This window comes from Neodiprion fabricii, chromosome 2, assembly GCF_021155785.1.
Source record: "Neodiprion fabricii isolate iyNeoFabr1 chromosome 2, iyNeoFabr1.1, whole genome shotgun sequence".
NCBI lineage: Eukaryota > Metazoa > Arthropoda > Insecta > Hymenoptera > Diprionidae > Neodiprion > Neodiprion fabricii.
The window spans coordinates 15,314,706-15,332,051 of NC_060240.1; the positions used below are offsets into that span (position 1 = coordinate 15,314,706).

A 17,346-nucleotide genomic window follows, 5' to 3' on the forward strand; every position below is an offset into this window, starting at 1 on the left:
AGAGGGAGGAAAAAGCGGTTCACAATCAGCCGCGCTCGGTGGATTGGATGGTCGATTCATGCTTCGAGGTCTTCCCACGCTCGCCTGTTGCTTGCGTATATGCTGGCTTCGAGGAGCTGTAGCATATAGACTTTGAGAGATAGACTGCACGGTCTGTGCACCGAGCCGAAACCGTAATCAGAAAGAGAGAGCAACAGCTGAAGTCGGACCTCTCTGTTGCACGATCGAAAGAGTGGGAAGCATCCGTCAGGCGGGGAAATCAGTAAGGCAAGTGGGGAGGTATACTTGTACGAGTCCATGTGTTTCCTCCCCCCGCCAAATCACCGATTAGAGTGAGAGATCTGACTGCAGCTGATGCTCTCTTTTTCTAATTACGGCTTCAGCTTGGTGCACGTACCGCGCAGCGTATCTGTATAAGTCTATGGGTTGTAGCCGTCACAACGTAGGGCTGTAGCTACTGAACATAGAGCCAATAGCCCAGTCGGAATGACAAGATGATAAAAAAAAAAACACCCAAAACTGTAATTTTTGGATACCACAATTTTATTTTACTAATTATGTAGTATATTATACGTGTATTGGTATAATTACATATTGGTAATCTAAATCCAGAATTTCGACGAGATTCTGCAGTAGCTTCGACCGCCATCTTGAATTTATGGTTCAAATCGGAAAATATCGACCGAAGGCTAAAAATTTCAGTGACCAAAGTTTTAGAGAATTAAATTTCCTACAAGTTTAATTCTGACGATTTTTAGTTAAACGTTGAAAATGGACGAGTTATTGAAAAAAACAAATTCCTCTTCAAATTTAAGATGGTGGTCGAAGCTACCACGAAATCTGGTCGATGTTTTGGATCAAGATTACCAACGATACCCCCCCACCCCCCTCGATAAGAAAAAACAAATTGTGGTATCTAAAACTTCGAATGTCCGATGTATGTGTATGTGGACTGCACTAAAGTGGCTAATTCCAAATCTAATTCAAGGATCAACTGTTTTAAACAAAATTTAGGAAAAGCGTAAAAAACACGTTTCAATAATCTCGACTCTGGTGGGAAAAAAAAACACGTGGTAATTTTTTACAATTTTCTCTACAAATTACTCCGATATACCACGTTTTGCGACAAGTCGAAAGAAGATTGAATCTTTCTGATAAACTTTGCAGAGGGAATTCAAGAAATTTTAGAGTTTCTCTAAAAAGAATGCGTATTCTTTCGGAACTTCGTTTTCTATTGAGCTCGAATAAAAAAAAAATTAAAGTTCACCTCTTGTACACTTTTTCTAAACAGTAGAAATTAATTTTCCTGAAGTAACTGACCCCTGAAGAAACGTAGATGTACTAGTAATATAATATTTTTTCAGTAAAACTAGAATTATGAAAACTGTTCAGAAATTCTCAGAATATATCAAGGTTTTGAGGTAAAATTATTGAAATTATTTTTCTGCATAGAAATTGAGATATTTCTGATTAGAAATTGTAGAATTGATCGGATATTTGAAAGTAAACTGAGATTGTACTGTCAAAAAATCAAGTTTTGAGTAAATCCTAAAAATAATTTTTCCAGGGCAGCAATTTTATTTACGCCAATAATATTGAATACGAATGAACATCATCCCCATGTAAAAGCAATGATTCTCATTCTCACTAAATTCGTATAACACAAGTTAATTTTAAGATATCAACAATTTGAGAAAACGTTTTATAGTTAGAACGTCCAAAATGATTAAATTCTAATGTTTTTCATACAGCTCCAGTATTTTTGGGTTTTTTTGGGCCACTGTAGAGATTTAGTCTTCAGAGATCGTTTGAAATTTTTTTTTCAGAGGAATTATGTCTAGAGCAAACAAGAATAGATTTCTGTAAATATGGTCCAACAGATGTTCGGTAGTGGTTACATTTGCGCACTATAATTCTGTTATATTGCAAGATTTTATGAAAGTTTTAGGTAAACTCGTGTAATTTTGCTCAGTGTGTAAAATAAGTAAAAAATATTAGAACCAAATCGAAAATACCAGAGTTTAAGCAACTTGAATGTCTTCACTATAAAAAATTCTCTTAAATTCTTGATATCTTGGCTAGTATGATTATAATTTGATTGTATTGATTTAGATTTCGCAGTACGGATATCGTTTTATTCGTGTTCCCCATCATTGGACCAAATAACGTTACTGGATATTTTTAAGGCGAATCAGGTCTTTTAAACATTAATTTTGGCAAGATCACATGAATCTTCATTTTTTTTTAATCCAAAATCGTATTATTGTTTTACAAAATATCGTGTATAAATTGTTCTCATTTTGTTTTTCTCCATTTATATCTTTATATACATATATCTATATGATTTGTAAAAGTTAGAAAAATTATTTGTTTATGATGTATACGACTACACGTATGTATATAATATGTTTATAATAAATGCTATTAATATACATAATATCATATATTACATAGTTCGATTTCTAACGTTGTTACAAACTATGTACTCTCGCTAATAATAATAATTGTTTTGGTCGTTTTTCTGGCACAGGTTTTGTCCTAATTTTTTTTTTTTTTTGTACTGGACTTCTCTTTGAAGTACGGTAAAAGTTTATGTTCTTAATATTCAATTTAGTATCTGTTTTCGGTGCTATGCGTAATTGACTTTATTATTGGGATTTTATTTGGTAACAGTAGATTAAATTACATATATTAATGAATTATATGTAAATCGTTTGTACAGTGCGTTCTGATTGTTCATTTGCATCTGTATTTTTGTGACTGGAGATTGATTCGTCATACAAACAGAATATGTAAATTATAGTCTTAGAGGTAGTGTCTTAGGTACTTTCTTTGATGCTTATTACAGCATATAATTATGAATATTAATTTATAAGGTAAATGGTTGTATAATTATATTTTTACCGTGCATTTACTGGCCTTCGTGGTTAATTTGGCAGATCTCCAAATTCGTAAATAATGCTGCCTGACGTATGCAAATAAGTATAGAAAATATATTACAGGCGTTTGCATAGAACATTAATCCGATTCCCTGGTGAAATTATTTTTTGAAACTTCCAGAAATTTCTATGAATTTACTCAGAATGTACGACGGTTTCTCAAATCTGCGGATGATTTTCTGAAAAGTTTCATTAATTTCAGCACTTTCATGGTTTCCTTGATATTCATTAAAAAGTGATGTGAAAAGATTGTTGAAAATATTCTTCTACAGATTTGTGCAATTTTTTCAGCAGCAGTTCGGAAAAATTAAATCCAACTATTTCCTAAGAATTTATAATTTCTTTCATAGATTTTACCAGGTTTTCGTAACACGATTTCGTCAGAAAATACGCAGACACACCAGAATTCAGAACAGTTTCAGATTTGTGAGAGGTAATAAAGTTCTGAAGAAATGTGAGTTTTGTTAGAAATAGTCAGAAAGTCGAAAACTTGAAGTTTTTAGATTTTCAGTAAAAAAAAATAAAAGAGTTCCGAAAGAATTTGAATTGTTCCTAAAATTTACTCAATTTTCACATAGAACTCGATTCAATCATAAATTTTAACAAACTTAAAAATTAGCAGTTTTTTAGATTTTCAATTAAATAGAAAATGAAATTCTAAAAGAACATAAATGTTCTTCCAAAAACTTTCTAGAATTTCGGGAAATTCATCCGATTTTATCGGAATAATTTCAACTTTTCCAGAAATAATAAAACTATTTTCTCAGAAAAGTGATGAAATACAGAATAAGTATATTTCTGCAAAATTTATAAACAGAATTATAAGAAATTTCTGAGAACTTCTTTTACCAGGGGAATCGCTAATACAACGCATATTTTCTTAAAATCTAAATCTTACTTTAAAGAAATATCGCAACGATAATTTACCTCGTTATTCTTTCACAGACGGTTATGTTGTATTGGTTGACTTCTTAAGCGAACGAGCTATTGCTTCAACTCTTTCCCGTTTTGGTACGATAATATTCAAATTATTCTTAAGTAAGCCCGTGTCGACTGTTGAGACGTATTTCTTAGGTGTCCGCATCTGTTTTCTCCTCCTATTAATCTCTTTGGAATATTTCGAATCCAATTTTGATTCTTGATCCATTTCTTGGAAGTAATTACGAATGTCTTCGGTTTCTGGTATTTGTTCTTCCACAGGATTAATTTGTTTTTCACATATTCTAGACAGCTCCTCATTTACCTTCATACGCTCTTCAATAATTGCACTTAAATTTGATTGCGTCCATTTCGGGTACGTCTGTTCATTCATAGACATCTTGGCGCCCACTTTCGTCGGTTCTTCTCCAATACTTGAACATTTTTCAGCAAACGAATGTGTAATTTCGTCTTGCAAAACCATTTCCTCCGGAATATCAAGAATTTCGGTTTTGATTTCATGCGAAAATTTATCCGCATGGATTGTGGATGCCAAAGTATTCAACTCTGTTTTACAGTATAACTTGTTATGATGATTATAATTTAAGATACCCTCAGTTTGAGTGAAAGAAATTTCGTCCTTAACGATCCTCTCGTTTCGATTGATACCATCATTCCCAACTCCTGTGAACGTATCCTTATTCCAAGAACTTCGTTGTTGATCTAATTTTATTGAACTCTTGGAACTAATTTTTTCATCGCTCGAAGAACACAGCAGGCTTGGCCGTTGTGGAGTTAATGCCTTTTGGTCGTTTTCAAATGCAGAACGAACATACTTGCTAAATTCCGGTTGATCCGGCATCAGATTATGACTTTGCTGCAAGTGATTTCGCACAGATTTCATGCTACTATATCGTTTTTCGCAAATCAAACATTGCAAATGTTTCTTTCCTAAATGGGTAACGAGATGAGATCTGCAACAATTTTAGATAGGGAGTCATTACATGAGTCGAATGGCCAGTTTGAATGAAAAGGTAGGTCGACAAACAAACCGTTTAAAAAACCTGGAGGACTTTATTTTCGTTGAAAGCGATGAACACATACGAAACAACACTCCTGCTGTGCAATAAAAATGAATCTTATCAAATTCGAATAACACAAGCTAATTAAGATATCAACAATTTTAGGAACGTATTTACAATCAGAAGGTTTGAAACGATTACACCACCGTTTTTCTTTATCTGATTCAAATGTTTTTGAACTCAGTTTTCTCGCTCACCAAATACCCACATATTCTCTGAAAAAGATTCAAGTGTCACATTATAGCTTAGTTCTGTACACTTTGGAGGTAACTTGAGTATGGAGATAACTTGTAAAAAAAATTGTAAGTAAAAATTTTTTCAAGCAATCTCTGGATATCTCCACGGTGAAAATGAACTCAAAAACGTTAGAATCACATAAGAATACCTCTTCTCAAGTTGTTTATATTGTAACTTGCGTGACTCGAATTTGTTCAGATTTATTTCTGTTGTGTCAAGGGATGCTGTTTCATTCGTGTTCACTATGATTGGCAAAAATAACATTGCTAGAGTATTTCAAATTTCTTTTCCTGTTTTCCTAACTTCTGATTCAGATAGTGAATGCCATTCTTCAATAATTCAACATCCGTTTTACAACTTACTTCAACCTCCCTTCATGACAGAATACTTTGCCACAAACTGGACACCGGATAGCCATATTAGCGCGTGGAGCTTCTTGATGGACGAGAGCAACATGCCTCTGCAAGTATTTCGCGCTGTTGAATGCCTTGCCACATTCGATGCAAATGGTTTGCGTTTGCCTGTCATGAATGGCCCTGTGTTCTTTCAGGGCAAAAGAATTGGTGAATGATTTAGAGCATATTTCACAGCTCAACAACCCCTCTCCAGTGTGTTTCCTTATGTGATACTTGAGCTTTTGTTTCTTGGTGAATGTTTGACCGCAATATGAGCAAACGCATTGTTCTTCTTTGGTGTGCACACGAATGTGAGAGTTACACGCGCCTTTGTCCGAAAACCGTTTATCACAAAATGTGCAGGTGTATGGCTTCTGCCCTGTGTGAATCCTGATGTGACGAACTAAATTACTGCGTTGAACAAACTCTTTTGGGCAATGTGGACAGCGATGTTTTGGTCCAACATGGATCAGTATATGTTCATGGTAGCTGTCCCTTCTCTGAAAAATATTAAAAAGAACAAAGGGATGATGATTTTTATAACTTCTGATATCATCATATATTGCACAATGTGTAGTGCAACTCACATTAAATATCTTTTCACAATATGGACAAGTGGAAGACTTGTCGGTTTTATGAAGCTGACGGTGTCCATAAAGGCCAGATTTGCTTGAAAATCCTTTTCCGCAATCTGTGCATACAAACGGACTTTCTCCCAGATGATGTTCTTCGTAATGAACTTTCCTGAAAGAAAAAAACAGTAACAGTATTGGTTCGATATAGTATCTCATAGTGGAATTGTTTGCAGCAACATGGTTTTACTCAGAATGTAAATTTATAGCAGTTTCTCAAATATTTTAAAAAGTTCCTAACAAATTATAATAATCCCTCAGAATTCTGTGGTAGAAATACCTTAATTTCCGTGTAGGAAATTAATTTCAGCAGATTTATAAAAAAAACCCTAATACTTCTTATAATTTTCTAAAATGTTTTAATAATTCTAGTTTTATTGAAGATATTCTTATACAAATGCGTTCAGATATTTACAACTACATTACAGAAAAATTAATTTCAGTTGCATTCTAAGAATTTCCAATTTCTCTCAAACATCTGTCTCAGTTTTCTGTAACGAGATAATTCCTTTAGAAAATGAAGTTCGGAAAGAATATACGAGTGCTTTGCAGAAACTTTCTATAATTTCTCAAAACCCATCAGACGTAATAGAAATAATTCAAAGTTTTTTCGAAAATCTGTTAAAAGAAATGTTACACTTCTGAAATATTTCTAAAAAAAGTTTTGAGTGATTTGGTTTTTTTTTACTACACCTAACAATTACAAAATTCAAAATCGAGGTGCGCACCTGCTCTCCTTTGAGTCGAATTTCTGCTTGCAAAGCCTGCATCGAAAACCTTGTTTGTTATTATTAGGACTATGTTTCAATCTAATATGAGCTTTAAGAGCTCTGAGGTTTGACAGCTCTTTCCCACATTCATCGCATGGCTGTAGTTCTTTGGTTTTCTGGGCATGGGCGTTGTTGAAATGAATTTTTAAAGATTTTTTAGACCTCAATGTGACATGACATACAATACATCTGTAGATAACCAGTGTAGTGTGTTTTTTGAAGAAATGCGACCGCAACAAAAGCAAGTTTGGAAATGTCAACGTGCATTTCTTACATCTGTAAGACAAATCGTCAAACTCCAATTCACTTATTTCCCTTTTATGTCTACTTAACAAATGTGACGTGAAATCTCTTGTCGTTCTAAGTATGGTGGAACAGATGTAGCATTTGAAAGAATTGTCTTTTACATCTCTTCCATCTGGTAATAAATCACTTTGGAAACTCGCATCTTCATTTCCATCTTCTTCTTTAATCTTAGCATTGCTTTCTGCAGTTCTTGCATTAGATTTGCTCTTTTCATGGTCTATTGCAACAATTTCTTTGATACCATCAAGAGAATGGGTTTCGATTGAAATAATACTTGTGGATTTCTTTTCACAAATATTTTTGTGCATCTCAAATGCTTTCAAAGTGTAAAATACCAGGTTACAAGCATGACATCTATGACCTTTGTTAAAAATGTCAAAACTATGAATCGAATTTATGTGTTCCAAAAGGTTGTGTCTTGAACATGATCCCTTAAAAATGGCATTGCATATTTGGCACAATAATCTGTTGCAGATTTCGTTATTAACATCTTTTTCAGCTTCATTGGGATTTGTTAAAAAGCATTCGACTTGATTAGGATCTGGATCTTTCTCCCCCCAATATCTTTCAGTGAAACAAGGATTCTCCCGTATCGATATGTCTTTACTCTTACTTTCGACATTCAATGATTTTGCTTCATGCGGCGGAGTGATTTCGTCGGCCATAACAAACGCTAGATGCTGACTAGTCTATAATTTTCCATCTACTGGCTTCCTTTTCAACTGGTTTTTTCCTCAAGATTTGTTACGGGCTATGAAATCTTTCCAGTCATGACAGTTCCAATCTGTTCTTGCAAACTGCGAGAATCATTTTGCTATAAAATCACTCCTGGGTACTATTTCAAATTGTTTTTTTTATCAATTCCTGTGTGACAAAAGTGTGTAGAACAGTAATCTGAATAGATTCGTTGGTTTTTACTTAAATTATGTGAACTTCATTCATCACAGTGATAAGCCCAATTTCGTAGAAATAAATCGTTTTCTGGAACATAGAAGAGTTAGATTATCATATTTGTCACCAGGTTATTCAATGGCAAAGACTTGCATCTCAAATATTAAATACTTCATATATTTCATATTCCATAAACTTAGAATTTGAATATGACAACTTGCGGATGAAATTGAATTTCTGGAAATAGGAGATCCATAACAATTACTACTTTTGACAAGAAATGTAAATTATATTTTACAAGTATTAGTTTTCCGTAATTTCCATATTATTGATTACATAGTGTTGGGTTGAGTATAATGTGAGGGATAAGGATGAATGGATGGAGTAATATTTAGCGAATTCTGGGAGAATAATACAAGAAATGTGGTGCAAAGAATACATATACATGTATATATGTAGGACATGTATAATAAGCACAATTATGAGAATATGGAATAAATTACAGCTGAACAAACAGAAAAATATAGTTCATAGTTCGACAGCAAAACTTTAAGAAACAAAGGTAGTGAATTAAATAGAGACTAAATATCTCAAATTAGGAATGGAATTCGTTTAAAAAAAAGAATACCGAGGTAACTAGAATGGATCAGGATATGATTTTAGAAATTCAAAATAGAATGTTTGGTAATGAAGATTGCAAGTTATTCCGTTACCGCCGTCGGATCAGCCTGATAATCCATTAGGCATAGCCACCCCACAGCCGATCACAAAAATGAATTACGAACGGCTGATCCGTCTTTTCTCAATTTCTAACTTTCTACACCGATGTGAGAATTATCAAATGTGCGCGATTCATTAGTGGATGGAATTGGACAAGATCTCAACAGCCAATCAATCTGTCAATTGAACTTGTCCCATTTCAGATTCTAGTTCATTTATTGGTTTGCTAAACTGGACAAGCTCCCAATAGCCAACCAAACTATGGTTTCAGCCTGACTGGATTCAGGCCGTGTTCGAAAATTGACTGACAGTACTGTCAGCAATCTTTCATCTCTTTTGCGGTTCCAAGTTCGTGGATAGCTCTGACTCTGTCCCAGGGAATTTTCAGTACTGTCAGTCAATTTACGAACACGGCCTCAGAATGTTGTCAGTAGAATTACTAGCTATATTACTACTAGAATTATTATTCCCTTTTGTTCCATTATATTAAATTCCAACGTTGCTGTTTGTATTTTAGCTATAAAGTAAATCCAATTTAAGTCAAATATTTAACGCATATAAAATCAGTTACTCCTGTAAAATCCTCTCACTACATCGTGTAATTTTTTTTTCTCTAATTCTATGATCATTCACTGCCCACTGCATTTCAATATCTTTGACTCAGAACTAGTCTCCATATGTGTGCGGTTCATTAACAAAACTCTTTTCAACATGCGATTCTAGCGGTAAATATGAGAACTACGGAAAACAGGCCCGTAAAGCGGGACACCCTCTCCACTAGAGTTACAAGACCTGTATACACGACCGTGTTCTCGGGCATTTTTCTTTTACGTTGATCTTCTGGCATATGATAATAAGTGATATGATTGGTCTATTCCGTTGGATCCGGCCAATGAAATCACCATAGACTTTAAAGATTTTTGTCAACGTTGTGTAAAGATCATATGTAAAGATGATTAGTTTGTAAGGTTTGTAGAATTGGACAATAGTACAACAGCGTAACACGTGTATTAGTTCTACAATTACCATATTTGACTATTTATTGCAGATATTTATTAATTTATTAGAAAAATGATTATACTGACAAACGATAATAATCCGAACGCGTTGAAATTGATTATCGGTTTGAAATTAGCCCAGCAGAGTGTTGAAATAAACACAGTGTCATGTCGAGGTTTGTAGCATAACCTATCAACTGGTGTTTCGAAACGTCAAAAATTCACAAAAGCTTACTAGTAATCCAGATTAGTCTATAAAATTTGCTATAAAAATAACACGAAAATTGAAATGCGTTTGCAGACATTACGTGTCTAGTAAATTATCCTGAAAATGGCGGTAAATTGAATAAATTCTATTATTGATCACCTTTTTTTTCAGACGCTGTATTAGGATATTTACCATCGCTGCAATTGCCTTCGGGGTCAAGTTTATTCAGCACTAGCGCAGCGCTTCAGTTTTTGATACCAACGCCTGAAGAATCTAGTGTTCTAATTAACAAATGGCTCGAGTGGGACATTTCTCAGTTACAGGTACTAGTGTATTTGACACAAAAAGTATCCTGGATTCGACATCAGGAACAGAAACTAATTTACTTTTCGGATTTATAGCCTGCATTGGTTTCTTACGGGGGTTCAGGAAAATTAGACACTTCCCATAAACCTCGGATATGGTCTTTGCTAAAAGAGTTGAATAGGTGCCTGAAAAGCAAAGAGCGTTTGATAGAGGTATTGTTGTATTACATTTTAGTAAATTTAAGAAATCACAATTTTGTTCAATACGCATCTAGCTCAGTTTGTTCAACTCAAGTTCTTTTCTTTATCTAGACCAATACTGTTTTGTCAGTGGCTGATGTTTCTATTTGGGTTTCTTTGTGGTCGACAATAGCAGCCGTTGAAGTCAGTAAGGAATTAACCAAAGAGTTTCCTCATGTCCAAGAATGGTTGAACAATCTTGAATCTCTTCCAGTAGTTCAGGTAAGAGTAACAATGTTCATTATCATTGGATATTATGAATTTAAAGAGCAGTATTTTTATTTACATTTCTTTATGATTGATATAAATTTCACAGTGAACTCTTGAATAGCATAAACAAAATAACAACTCAATTCGCTATTAAGAATTCTGTAATTGATTTTGTACTTTCTAACAAAACGTCATAACCACAGTAAATATGTTGACATTCTTTTATTCTTACAAATTAAAATTATGGTGAAATCTGAGATAGAAGTTGATGCATTCCATGTGCTAAAGTGATCAAAAACATTGTATATTACGTTCTTTAGGAATCATTGAAAGAATTTAAGTTTGAAAGAGGTATGAACGCGATAGGCAGTATACAGGCTGCTTCGTGGTTTCCACTTAATTCATACACAGGAGGAACCTTGAATAAACAATTATCAAATGAGGTAAGTGCTTAAAATATTGCAGTAACACAATCTCGTAATTTGAGCAAAAAAAAAAAATGATTTCTTTCACTACTAAAATCTTGTATTCCCTTTTGACCTTTATCCCAGCTGCTATCTCACTTACTGCTAAATTTACGTTTACTGATGAAAATGATTGTAATATAATTGGATCTTCAGACCGATATTGTTGTAGAACTATTAGTTCTTGTAACTGCGTATTTATAAAATTATACTAGTCGAGTATAAAACGGGGAACTCAAGTTAAAAACTAATCGATTTTTTCCGCTGCTGTCCTTTTGTCGTAATATCATGTGAGTAATTATTTGTAAAAGTATCAAAATGGGCAAACGTGTGATTTTTGACTATGACAGTGACTACAATTTGCTCTCTCAGATAAATACGCCAAAGGAGAAAGAAGTAGCTTCCATCAGCGAAGAGGAAATACTGAATGTTAAGAAAAATTGGACATCCAAAGATTATCCTAATCTTAAAGAGCCGTCGTATCCTGTGTGAGTGTCATAAACTATAAAGGCAATAACCGAAAGATATTAAGCATTCTCACAGCACTGTTTTCCTTCTTTTTGCAACAGACTTCCTAAGAAAGGGGAAAAGAATATTCTGATAACATCAGCTCTTCCTTACGTCAACAATGTGCCTCATCTTGGAAATATTATCGGATGTGTTCTGTCTGGTGATATTTTTGCCAGGTTTGTGTGTACATACATCAATGCTGACTGATCAGCCACTTTATCTTGTTGAATTAATGTTAAATGTGGCTCAATTTATCTTGCAGGTATTGCAGGCAAAGAAATTATAATACGCTGTACATCAGGTAAATCTCTGTTCTCTATGTCGAGAAATATTTTCTTCCTATATCAATATTTATACCTGCAAAGTTATATTCACAGTTGATCTGTTCACACAGTGGTACTGACGAATACGGTACAGCTACAGAGGCTAAAGCGGTTGAAGAGAATATGACACCACAACAAATTTGTGACAAGTTTTTCAGTATTCACAATGATATATATCGATGGTTCAGCATAGGGTTTGATTACTTTGGACGTACAACAACTCCTGAACAAACAGAGTAAGATGTTGAAGCATTTGTAATTTCGCAAGGTAGTTAAAAGAAGGATAATAGTCGTGTTAATGCGTCGCAAAAACTTCTCTTTCCAGAATTGTGCAATCTCTATTCCTCAGGCTGAAAGACAAAGGATTCATAAACATGGAAACAATTGATCAATTGCTTTGCGAAAAATGCGACAGGTTTTTAGCGGACAGATTTGTAGAGGGAACTTGTCCAGGCTGCAAGTACGAAGATGCTCGCGGAGATCAATGCGATGGATGTGGTCATCTTGTGAATGCCACTGAATTGTTGAACCCGCGATGTAAAGTGTGCAATAATTCGCCGGTTATTAAACCATCGGTGCAATTTTTCCTCGATTTGCCTAAAGTAAATCTACTTTTTCAAGTTATCGTTAAAAACATGTTTGCTGTACCATATCGAAAGTTGAAATATTTGAATTTTAAACATCGCAAGCTTGGGAATATCCCACTTTTCTTACTTTACATCTGATCATCTAATTTCAATTTTATCGCGATTTGCCTGAAGCAAATATATCCTTTTATGAGATTGTCCTTTGAAACCCGTTTACTATATTGCACAGAAAGTTCGAAATTTAGAATTTCCACTTTGAAATTCAGTTATCACACAAATTTTTTGCGATTTTTACCTCGATTCACTTGAAATATAGATGAACCACTTAAGAATTTTTAACTCAAACATCTCTATATCTGTCAGTGCGTAGATTGTCCGCGTTGTTTGCCCTTATTTAGTTCCTTTCAAAAATGGAAAAAATTTTGTTCAGATAGAACCAATATTAAAGAAGTGGGCTGCGAAAACCGAAGGCGAATGGTCGCCAACAGCAAGAGTTGTTGCAAAACCTTGGCTGCGTGACGGTCTGAAGCCACGCTGTATAACGCGAGATTTGAAATGGGGCATTCCCGTGCCGATCGAGGAGTATAAAAAAAAAGTATTTTACGTTTGGTTCGATGCGCCAGTTGGTTACATAAGTATTACGAAACGGTACACGAAGGATTACGAGCAATGGTGGAAGCCGAAGGACCATGACGTGAGCTTGTACCAATTTATGGCGAAAGATAACGTTCCATTTCACGCAATTATGTTTCCAGCATCGCTGTTGGCTGCCGACAATGGACACACATTAGTAAACCACATTATGGCAATTGGTGGGTAAAAGTTGATAGACGTCCAGTCATCGAATATTTGTGAAAATTAGGGATTTCAAACATCACATATTTCATTTCTAGAGTACTTGAATTACGAGGATACAAAATTCTCGAAATCCCGAGGCATCGGGGTGTTTGGAACCGATGCTAGAGACACGGGCATTCCAGCTGATGTATGGCGATTTTACCTCGCTTACATAAGGCCAGAAAGTCAGGATTCTAACTTCAATTGGGTCGACCTGGCTACAAAAAATAATAGCGAATTACTCAACAATCTTGGTAATTTTGTCAACAGGTGAGTGAAAAATAATTTTGTGCACCCTCAAGATCAAAGGTCGATCAATAATTTTGCAAACAATTTAAACATTTGCATTTGCCAAGTCCACTTATTGAACAAAAGCGGATTTTAAACAATTGAAAACAATAGAATATCAAATCCATTTTTTCGATTTCAAATTTACAATTGAATGTGTTTTTTTTACCCATGAATGAGTGGTTAATAAATAGAATGGATTGACAGGTATTGTTACAGGTTTGAGAATCAAGTAATCATAAATACAGCGTAACTCAAAGTGCTTGAAGAATCATATTCGAGACTGCAAAAACATTCCGAAACTTTCATCACGGATTGAACTAAGTTTATAGCAATTGAATTAATTATCGCTAAAAGTTTCCAATAGACAACTAGAAAAGTGTTAATGTTAATGACAGATTTACACAGATTCCAATTGTCGCAATATTCAAATAGAAACAAATGGATGTGAATATAGAATTGCTCAAGACGTATTCGAACTCCACTATAAGTGAATTTTAATTTGTATGAACGAATCAAATAGGAATGGATAAAAAGAATGGTATATTACAGATTGGATTGAATTGAAACTGCGATAGAGTTGAAATATAAAAATATAAAAAAGAACTAAATCATTAGAGACATATTCAAAGCTAGGAAATAATTGATTTGGTACTACATAATCAGTTTTCTTATAAAGTTTGGAATCGGCAAACATCAAACCGAATTTGTTTAATAGATTATAATCTTTCGTAGTTTACTGGGTGCAATAAGACTATACTGATGACATTTCTCTGTTTATCTTAAGAGCGCTGACCTTTGCTGAGAAAAACTTTGGATCCAAAGTCCCACCGATGGAACTTCGGGAAGACGATCTCATTGTACTTGCTCTTGCCCAAAGAGAACTTTCACAGTATGTGGCAGCATTGGAGAAAGCAAAGATGAGAGACGCTCTCAGACACATTTTAGCGATATCCAAACACGGAAATCAGTACATGCAATCACAAGAACCTTGGGTCAAAATCAAGGGCTCTGACGACGACAAGTAAGTTGATGCAGTGACAAAAAATGTAACTGATTTTGCAGTTTCTTTCATAATCAAATTTTTTGCATTTGAACAGAAAAAAGGCCGGTACTGTCATTGGCGTCTGCTCAAATTTGGCCTGTCTTCTATCTGCATTATTGGGCCCATACATGCCCAGTACATCTCGTGAATTGCGAGCGCAATTGGGCCTGGATAAAATCAGCTACGGCTACATTCCGGACACTATTATGACCTTTTTACCAGCCGGGCATAAGATAGGAAAACCATCGCCACTTTTCAGTAAAATTGAAGATCAACAAGTTGAATTGTTGAGGAAAAAATATGCTGGTAAACAAGACTCACCATCCCGAGAACTAAAATCAGTTATCCCTGCTGCTGCAACAGATGCTGCTGCGTTAGAAGCTGCGATTGTCAAGCAGGTCTGTGATTCAGCCAACTTCCTGACATGAGGATGTAAGGACAAAGAACATACTTTGATCATTATCAGTATTATTATTTTTTCATAGGGCTTGCTTGTAAGAGATTTGAAAGCTAAAGGAGACAAAACTATTTGGCAACCGCAAGTTCAAATCCTACTGCAACTGAAAAAACAGCTGGCTGAACTCACCTCTTCCACAACAAAAATTAACAGTCAGTCGACGCCAGTGAATGCAAAGAAGTCTGTATCTGCTGCAACCTCTGAACTAAATGGAGATGGTGGACAAGACGTTGCTACTCTAGAAGCTGCAATTGCGAAGCAAGTATGTATTTTGCAATTTTACTGGACACAAAAGGAAAATAAATTGTGTGTTAAATAATTGAAACCATTACTGCAAATTTTTTTGACTGTTAGCGTATTGATATTTTGTGCAACTGTGTTTTGTTTAGGGACTTCTCGTTAGGGACTTGAAAACCAAGGGCGATAAAAGTGTCTGGCAACCGGAAGTGGAAATTTTACTTAATTTAAAGAAGCAATTAGCCAGCATAACCGGTGCTCCAGTCTCGGCCGCCAATGACAAAAAGTCAAAGAAGAAAAAATAGTTTCACTTCGAGAATAATTTACTGTGAGATTCAATAAATTACTTAAAAAACAGTATTTGTTTTTATACATGAAACTTGTCTGCATTTATTTTTCTCCTTTTCTAAATATTTCTGCAAGATGAATGCATCTGATCAATTATTTTCATTACGGTTCGAAATTCCCGTTGGAACCGTAAGAAATTCAATATAGCAAACATAATTTTATGGATGATTCATGCGGTGTGTCTGAATCATCAGTTAGGAAAAGAGAGAAAACCGTTTAGAAAATCTCCAATAGTATTATTCATGCGAAAGATTATGAATACTAATGGAACACCATCCCTGCAATGTAATAGAAACGATCTGTAGCGAATTTGAATAACACAAGTTAAGATATCAACAATTTCTGAAGAGGTTTTAGCATCAGAATGTTCAGAATACTCAAGTAATATTCTGGTACTTCTGATTCCATTCTAATGTCTTAGGCTTATTTTGTTTACCATAGAGATCTCCAAAGATCGACTAAAATGTTTTTCTATAAATCGTTATCTTCAGAGTGGATAAAAATGAATTTTTGTAAGTACGGTAAAACAGATTTTCGTCTGCAATAACATTTGCACGTTCTAACTATACGATAATGTCAAATTTCTTGAATAATTTATAGACTATTTATGGAGACATAGCTGATGAGCAAAATGAGCTTAAAAATATTAGAATCAGTCCAAACTACCAGAATTTAAGTATTTCTGAATGTACCAAACAACCTTTTCTCAACATGTGATATATCAGCTTGTGTTATTTGAATTTTCCAAGTATCATTTCTACTACTTAGCCAGCATGTTGTTTCATTCGCGTTCACCATCATTGGCACAAATTGGAAAGGCGCATTTATATTGATTCTAGTCCTTATGCGAATATAGTATTTTTCCTGACTCCGTGCGCAAAATTCCATTTTACCTACCCAAATAAGTACGCGTACTCGCTAGGCTAGGGCAATAAACTCAACTCGTGCGGGAATCACTTATTTTGCGCACTACTTCTGCAATTTACTATTTAAACACCTGTAGTGGTGCGAATAACTTTCCTGCAACGCTATTGGCTGCTAGCGGTGTGAGAAAGTTTTCTCGCACGACTGTTTACAAGATTTCCTTAAGTGCCTGTGGACAGTGCATAATACAGAACTTTCGGTGCGGGTGTTGGAAAAAAATATTTAAATTCCACACGCTTTGTTGCATTTTCATTGTATGTAATGAATATTGCTAAGTGTATTATTATATTGTGTACGCAATCAGACGCATATTTCGATTATTTCAATCAGACAGTTCAGGCCTGTTTTATAAACTAATCCTAATCAAATCCTAATCATTGACAATAGCGTGCCCAATGTTTTTCTTTTTCTTTGTCTTTGTTTTGAATACGAAGGAGAGATTGAGAACGAATCATGCGTGTTTGATTATCAGTTA

At 34.7% G+C, this 17,346-nt stretch overlaps 2 protein-coding genes across 5 annotated transcripts; one reads left to right on the forward strand and one right to left on the reverse strand.

The window, feature by feature from the left end:
- Positions 1–3,136: 3,136 nt before the first annotated feature.
- Positions 3,137–8,983, reverse strand: LOC124175567 (zinc finger protein 595-like). Of its 3 annotated transcripts, none has more exons than XM_046555962.1 (5): positions 8,884–8,983; positions 6,932–8,260; positions 6,159–6,315; positions 5,539–6,071; positions 3,137–4,831 (listed from the first exon to the last, which is right to left on the reverse strand). In XM_046555962.1, the coding sequence occupies exons 2-5, from the start codon at positions 7,942–7,944 to the stop codon at positions 3,889–3,891; spliced, it is 2,646 nt and encodes an 881-aa protein (XP_046411918.1). In that variant the 5' UTR covers positions 7,945–8,260; positions 8,884–8,983; the 3' UTR covers positions 3,137–3,888. The 3 variants fall into 3 exon arrangements, with proteins under 3 accessions (XP_046411918.1, XP_046411921.1, XP_046411919.1); XM_046555965.1 differs by having other exon boundaries at positions 8,799–8,983; XM_046555963.1 differs by lacking the exon at positions 8,884–8,983 and having other exon boundaries at positions 6,932–8,763.
- An 877-nt stretch (positions 8,984–9,860) lies between these two features.
- LOC124175029 (methionine--tRNA ligase, cytoplasmic) lies at positions 9,861–15,978 on the forward strand. Of its 2 annotated transcripts, none has more exons than XM_046554836.1 (16): positions 9,861–10,064; positions 10,268–10,419; positions 10,498–10,614; positions 10,714–10,863; positions 11,172–11,294; positions 11,688–11,803; positions 11,885–12,001; positions 12,088–12,126; positions 12,220–12,384; positions 12,474–12,750; positions 13,166–13,547; positions 13,629–13,842; positions 14,648–14,884; positions 14,961–15,303; positions 15,391–15,624; positions 15,752–15,978. In XM_046554836.1, exons 1-16 carry the CDS (start codon positions 9,962–9,964, stop codon positions 15,902–15,904), a joined length of 2,922 nt encoding a protein of 973 aa, XP_046410792.1. In that variant the 5' UTR covers positions 9,861–9,961; the 3' UTR covers positions 15,905–15,978. The 2 variants fall into 2 exon arrangements, with proteins under 2 accessions (XP_046410792.1, XP_046410793.1); XM_046554837.1 differs by having other exon boundaries at positions 11,703–11,803.
- The last annotated feature ends 1,368 nt before the right edge of the window (positions 15,979–17,346 follow it).

Bases quoted from the DNA above. Each gene is read 5' to 3' on its own strand.
- LOC124175567 (XM_046555962.1), bottom strand. From the start codon at position 7,944: ATGGCCGACGAAATCACTCCGCCGCATGAAGCAAAATCATTGAATGTC. The intron at 6,072-6,158 runs GTGAGTTGCACT...AATATTTTTCAG, and splicing joins ATTGTGAAAAGATATTTAAT to AGAAGGGACAGCTACCATGA. The intron at 4,832-5,538 runs GTAAGTTGTAAA...AAATTGTTGCAG, and splicing joins TGTCATGAAGGGAGGTTGAA to ATCTCATCTCGTTACCCATT.
- LOC124175029 (XM_046554836.1), top strand. From the start codon at position 9,962: ATGATTATACTGACAAACGATAATAATCCGAACGCGTTGAAATTGATT. The intron at 10,420-10,497 runs GTACTAGTGTAT...TCGGATTTATAG, and splicing joins GGGACATTTCTCAGTTACAG to CCTGCATTGGTTTCTTACGG. The intron at 15,304-15,390 runs GTCTGTGATTCA...ATTTTTTCATAG, and splicing joins AAGCTGCGATTGTCAAGCAG to GGCTTGCTTGTAAGAGATTT.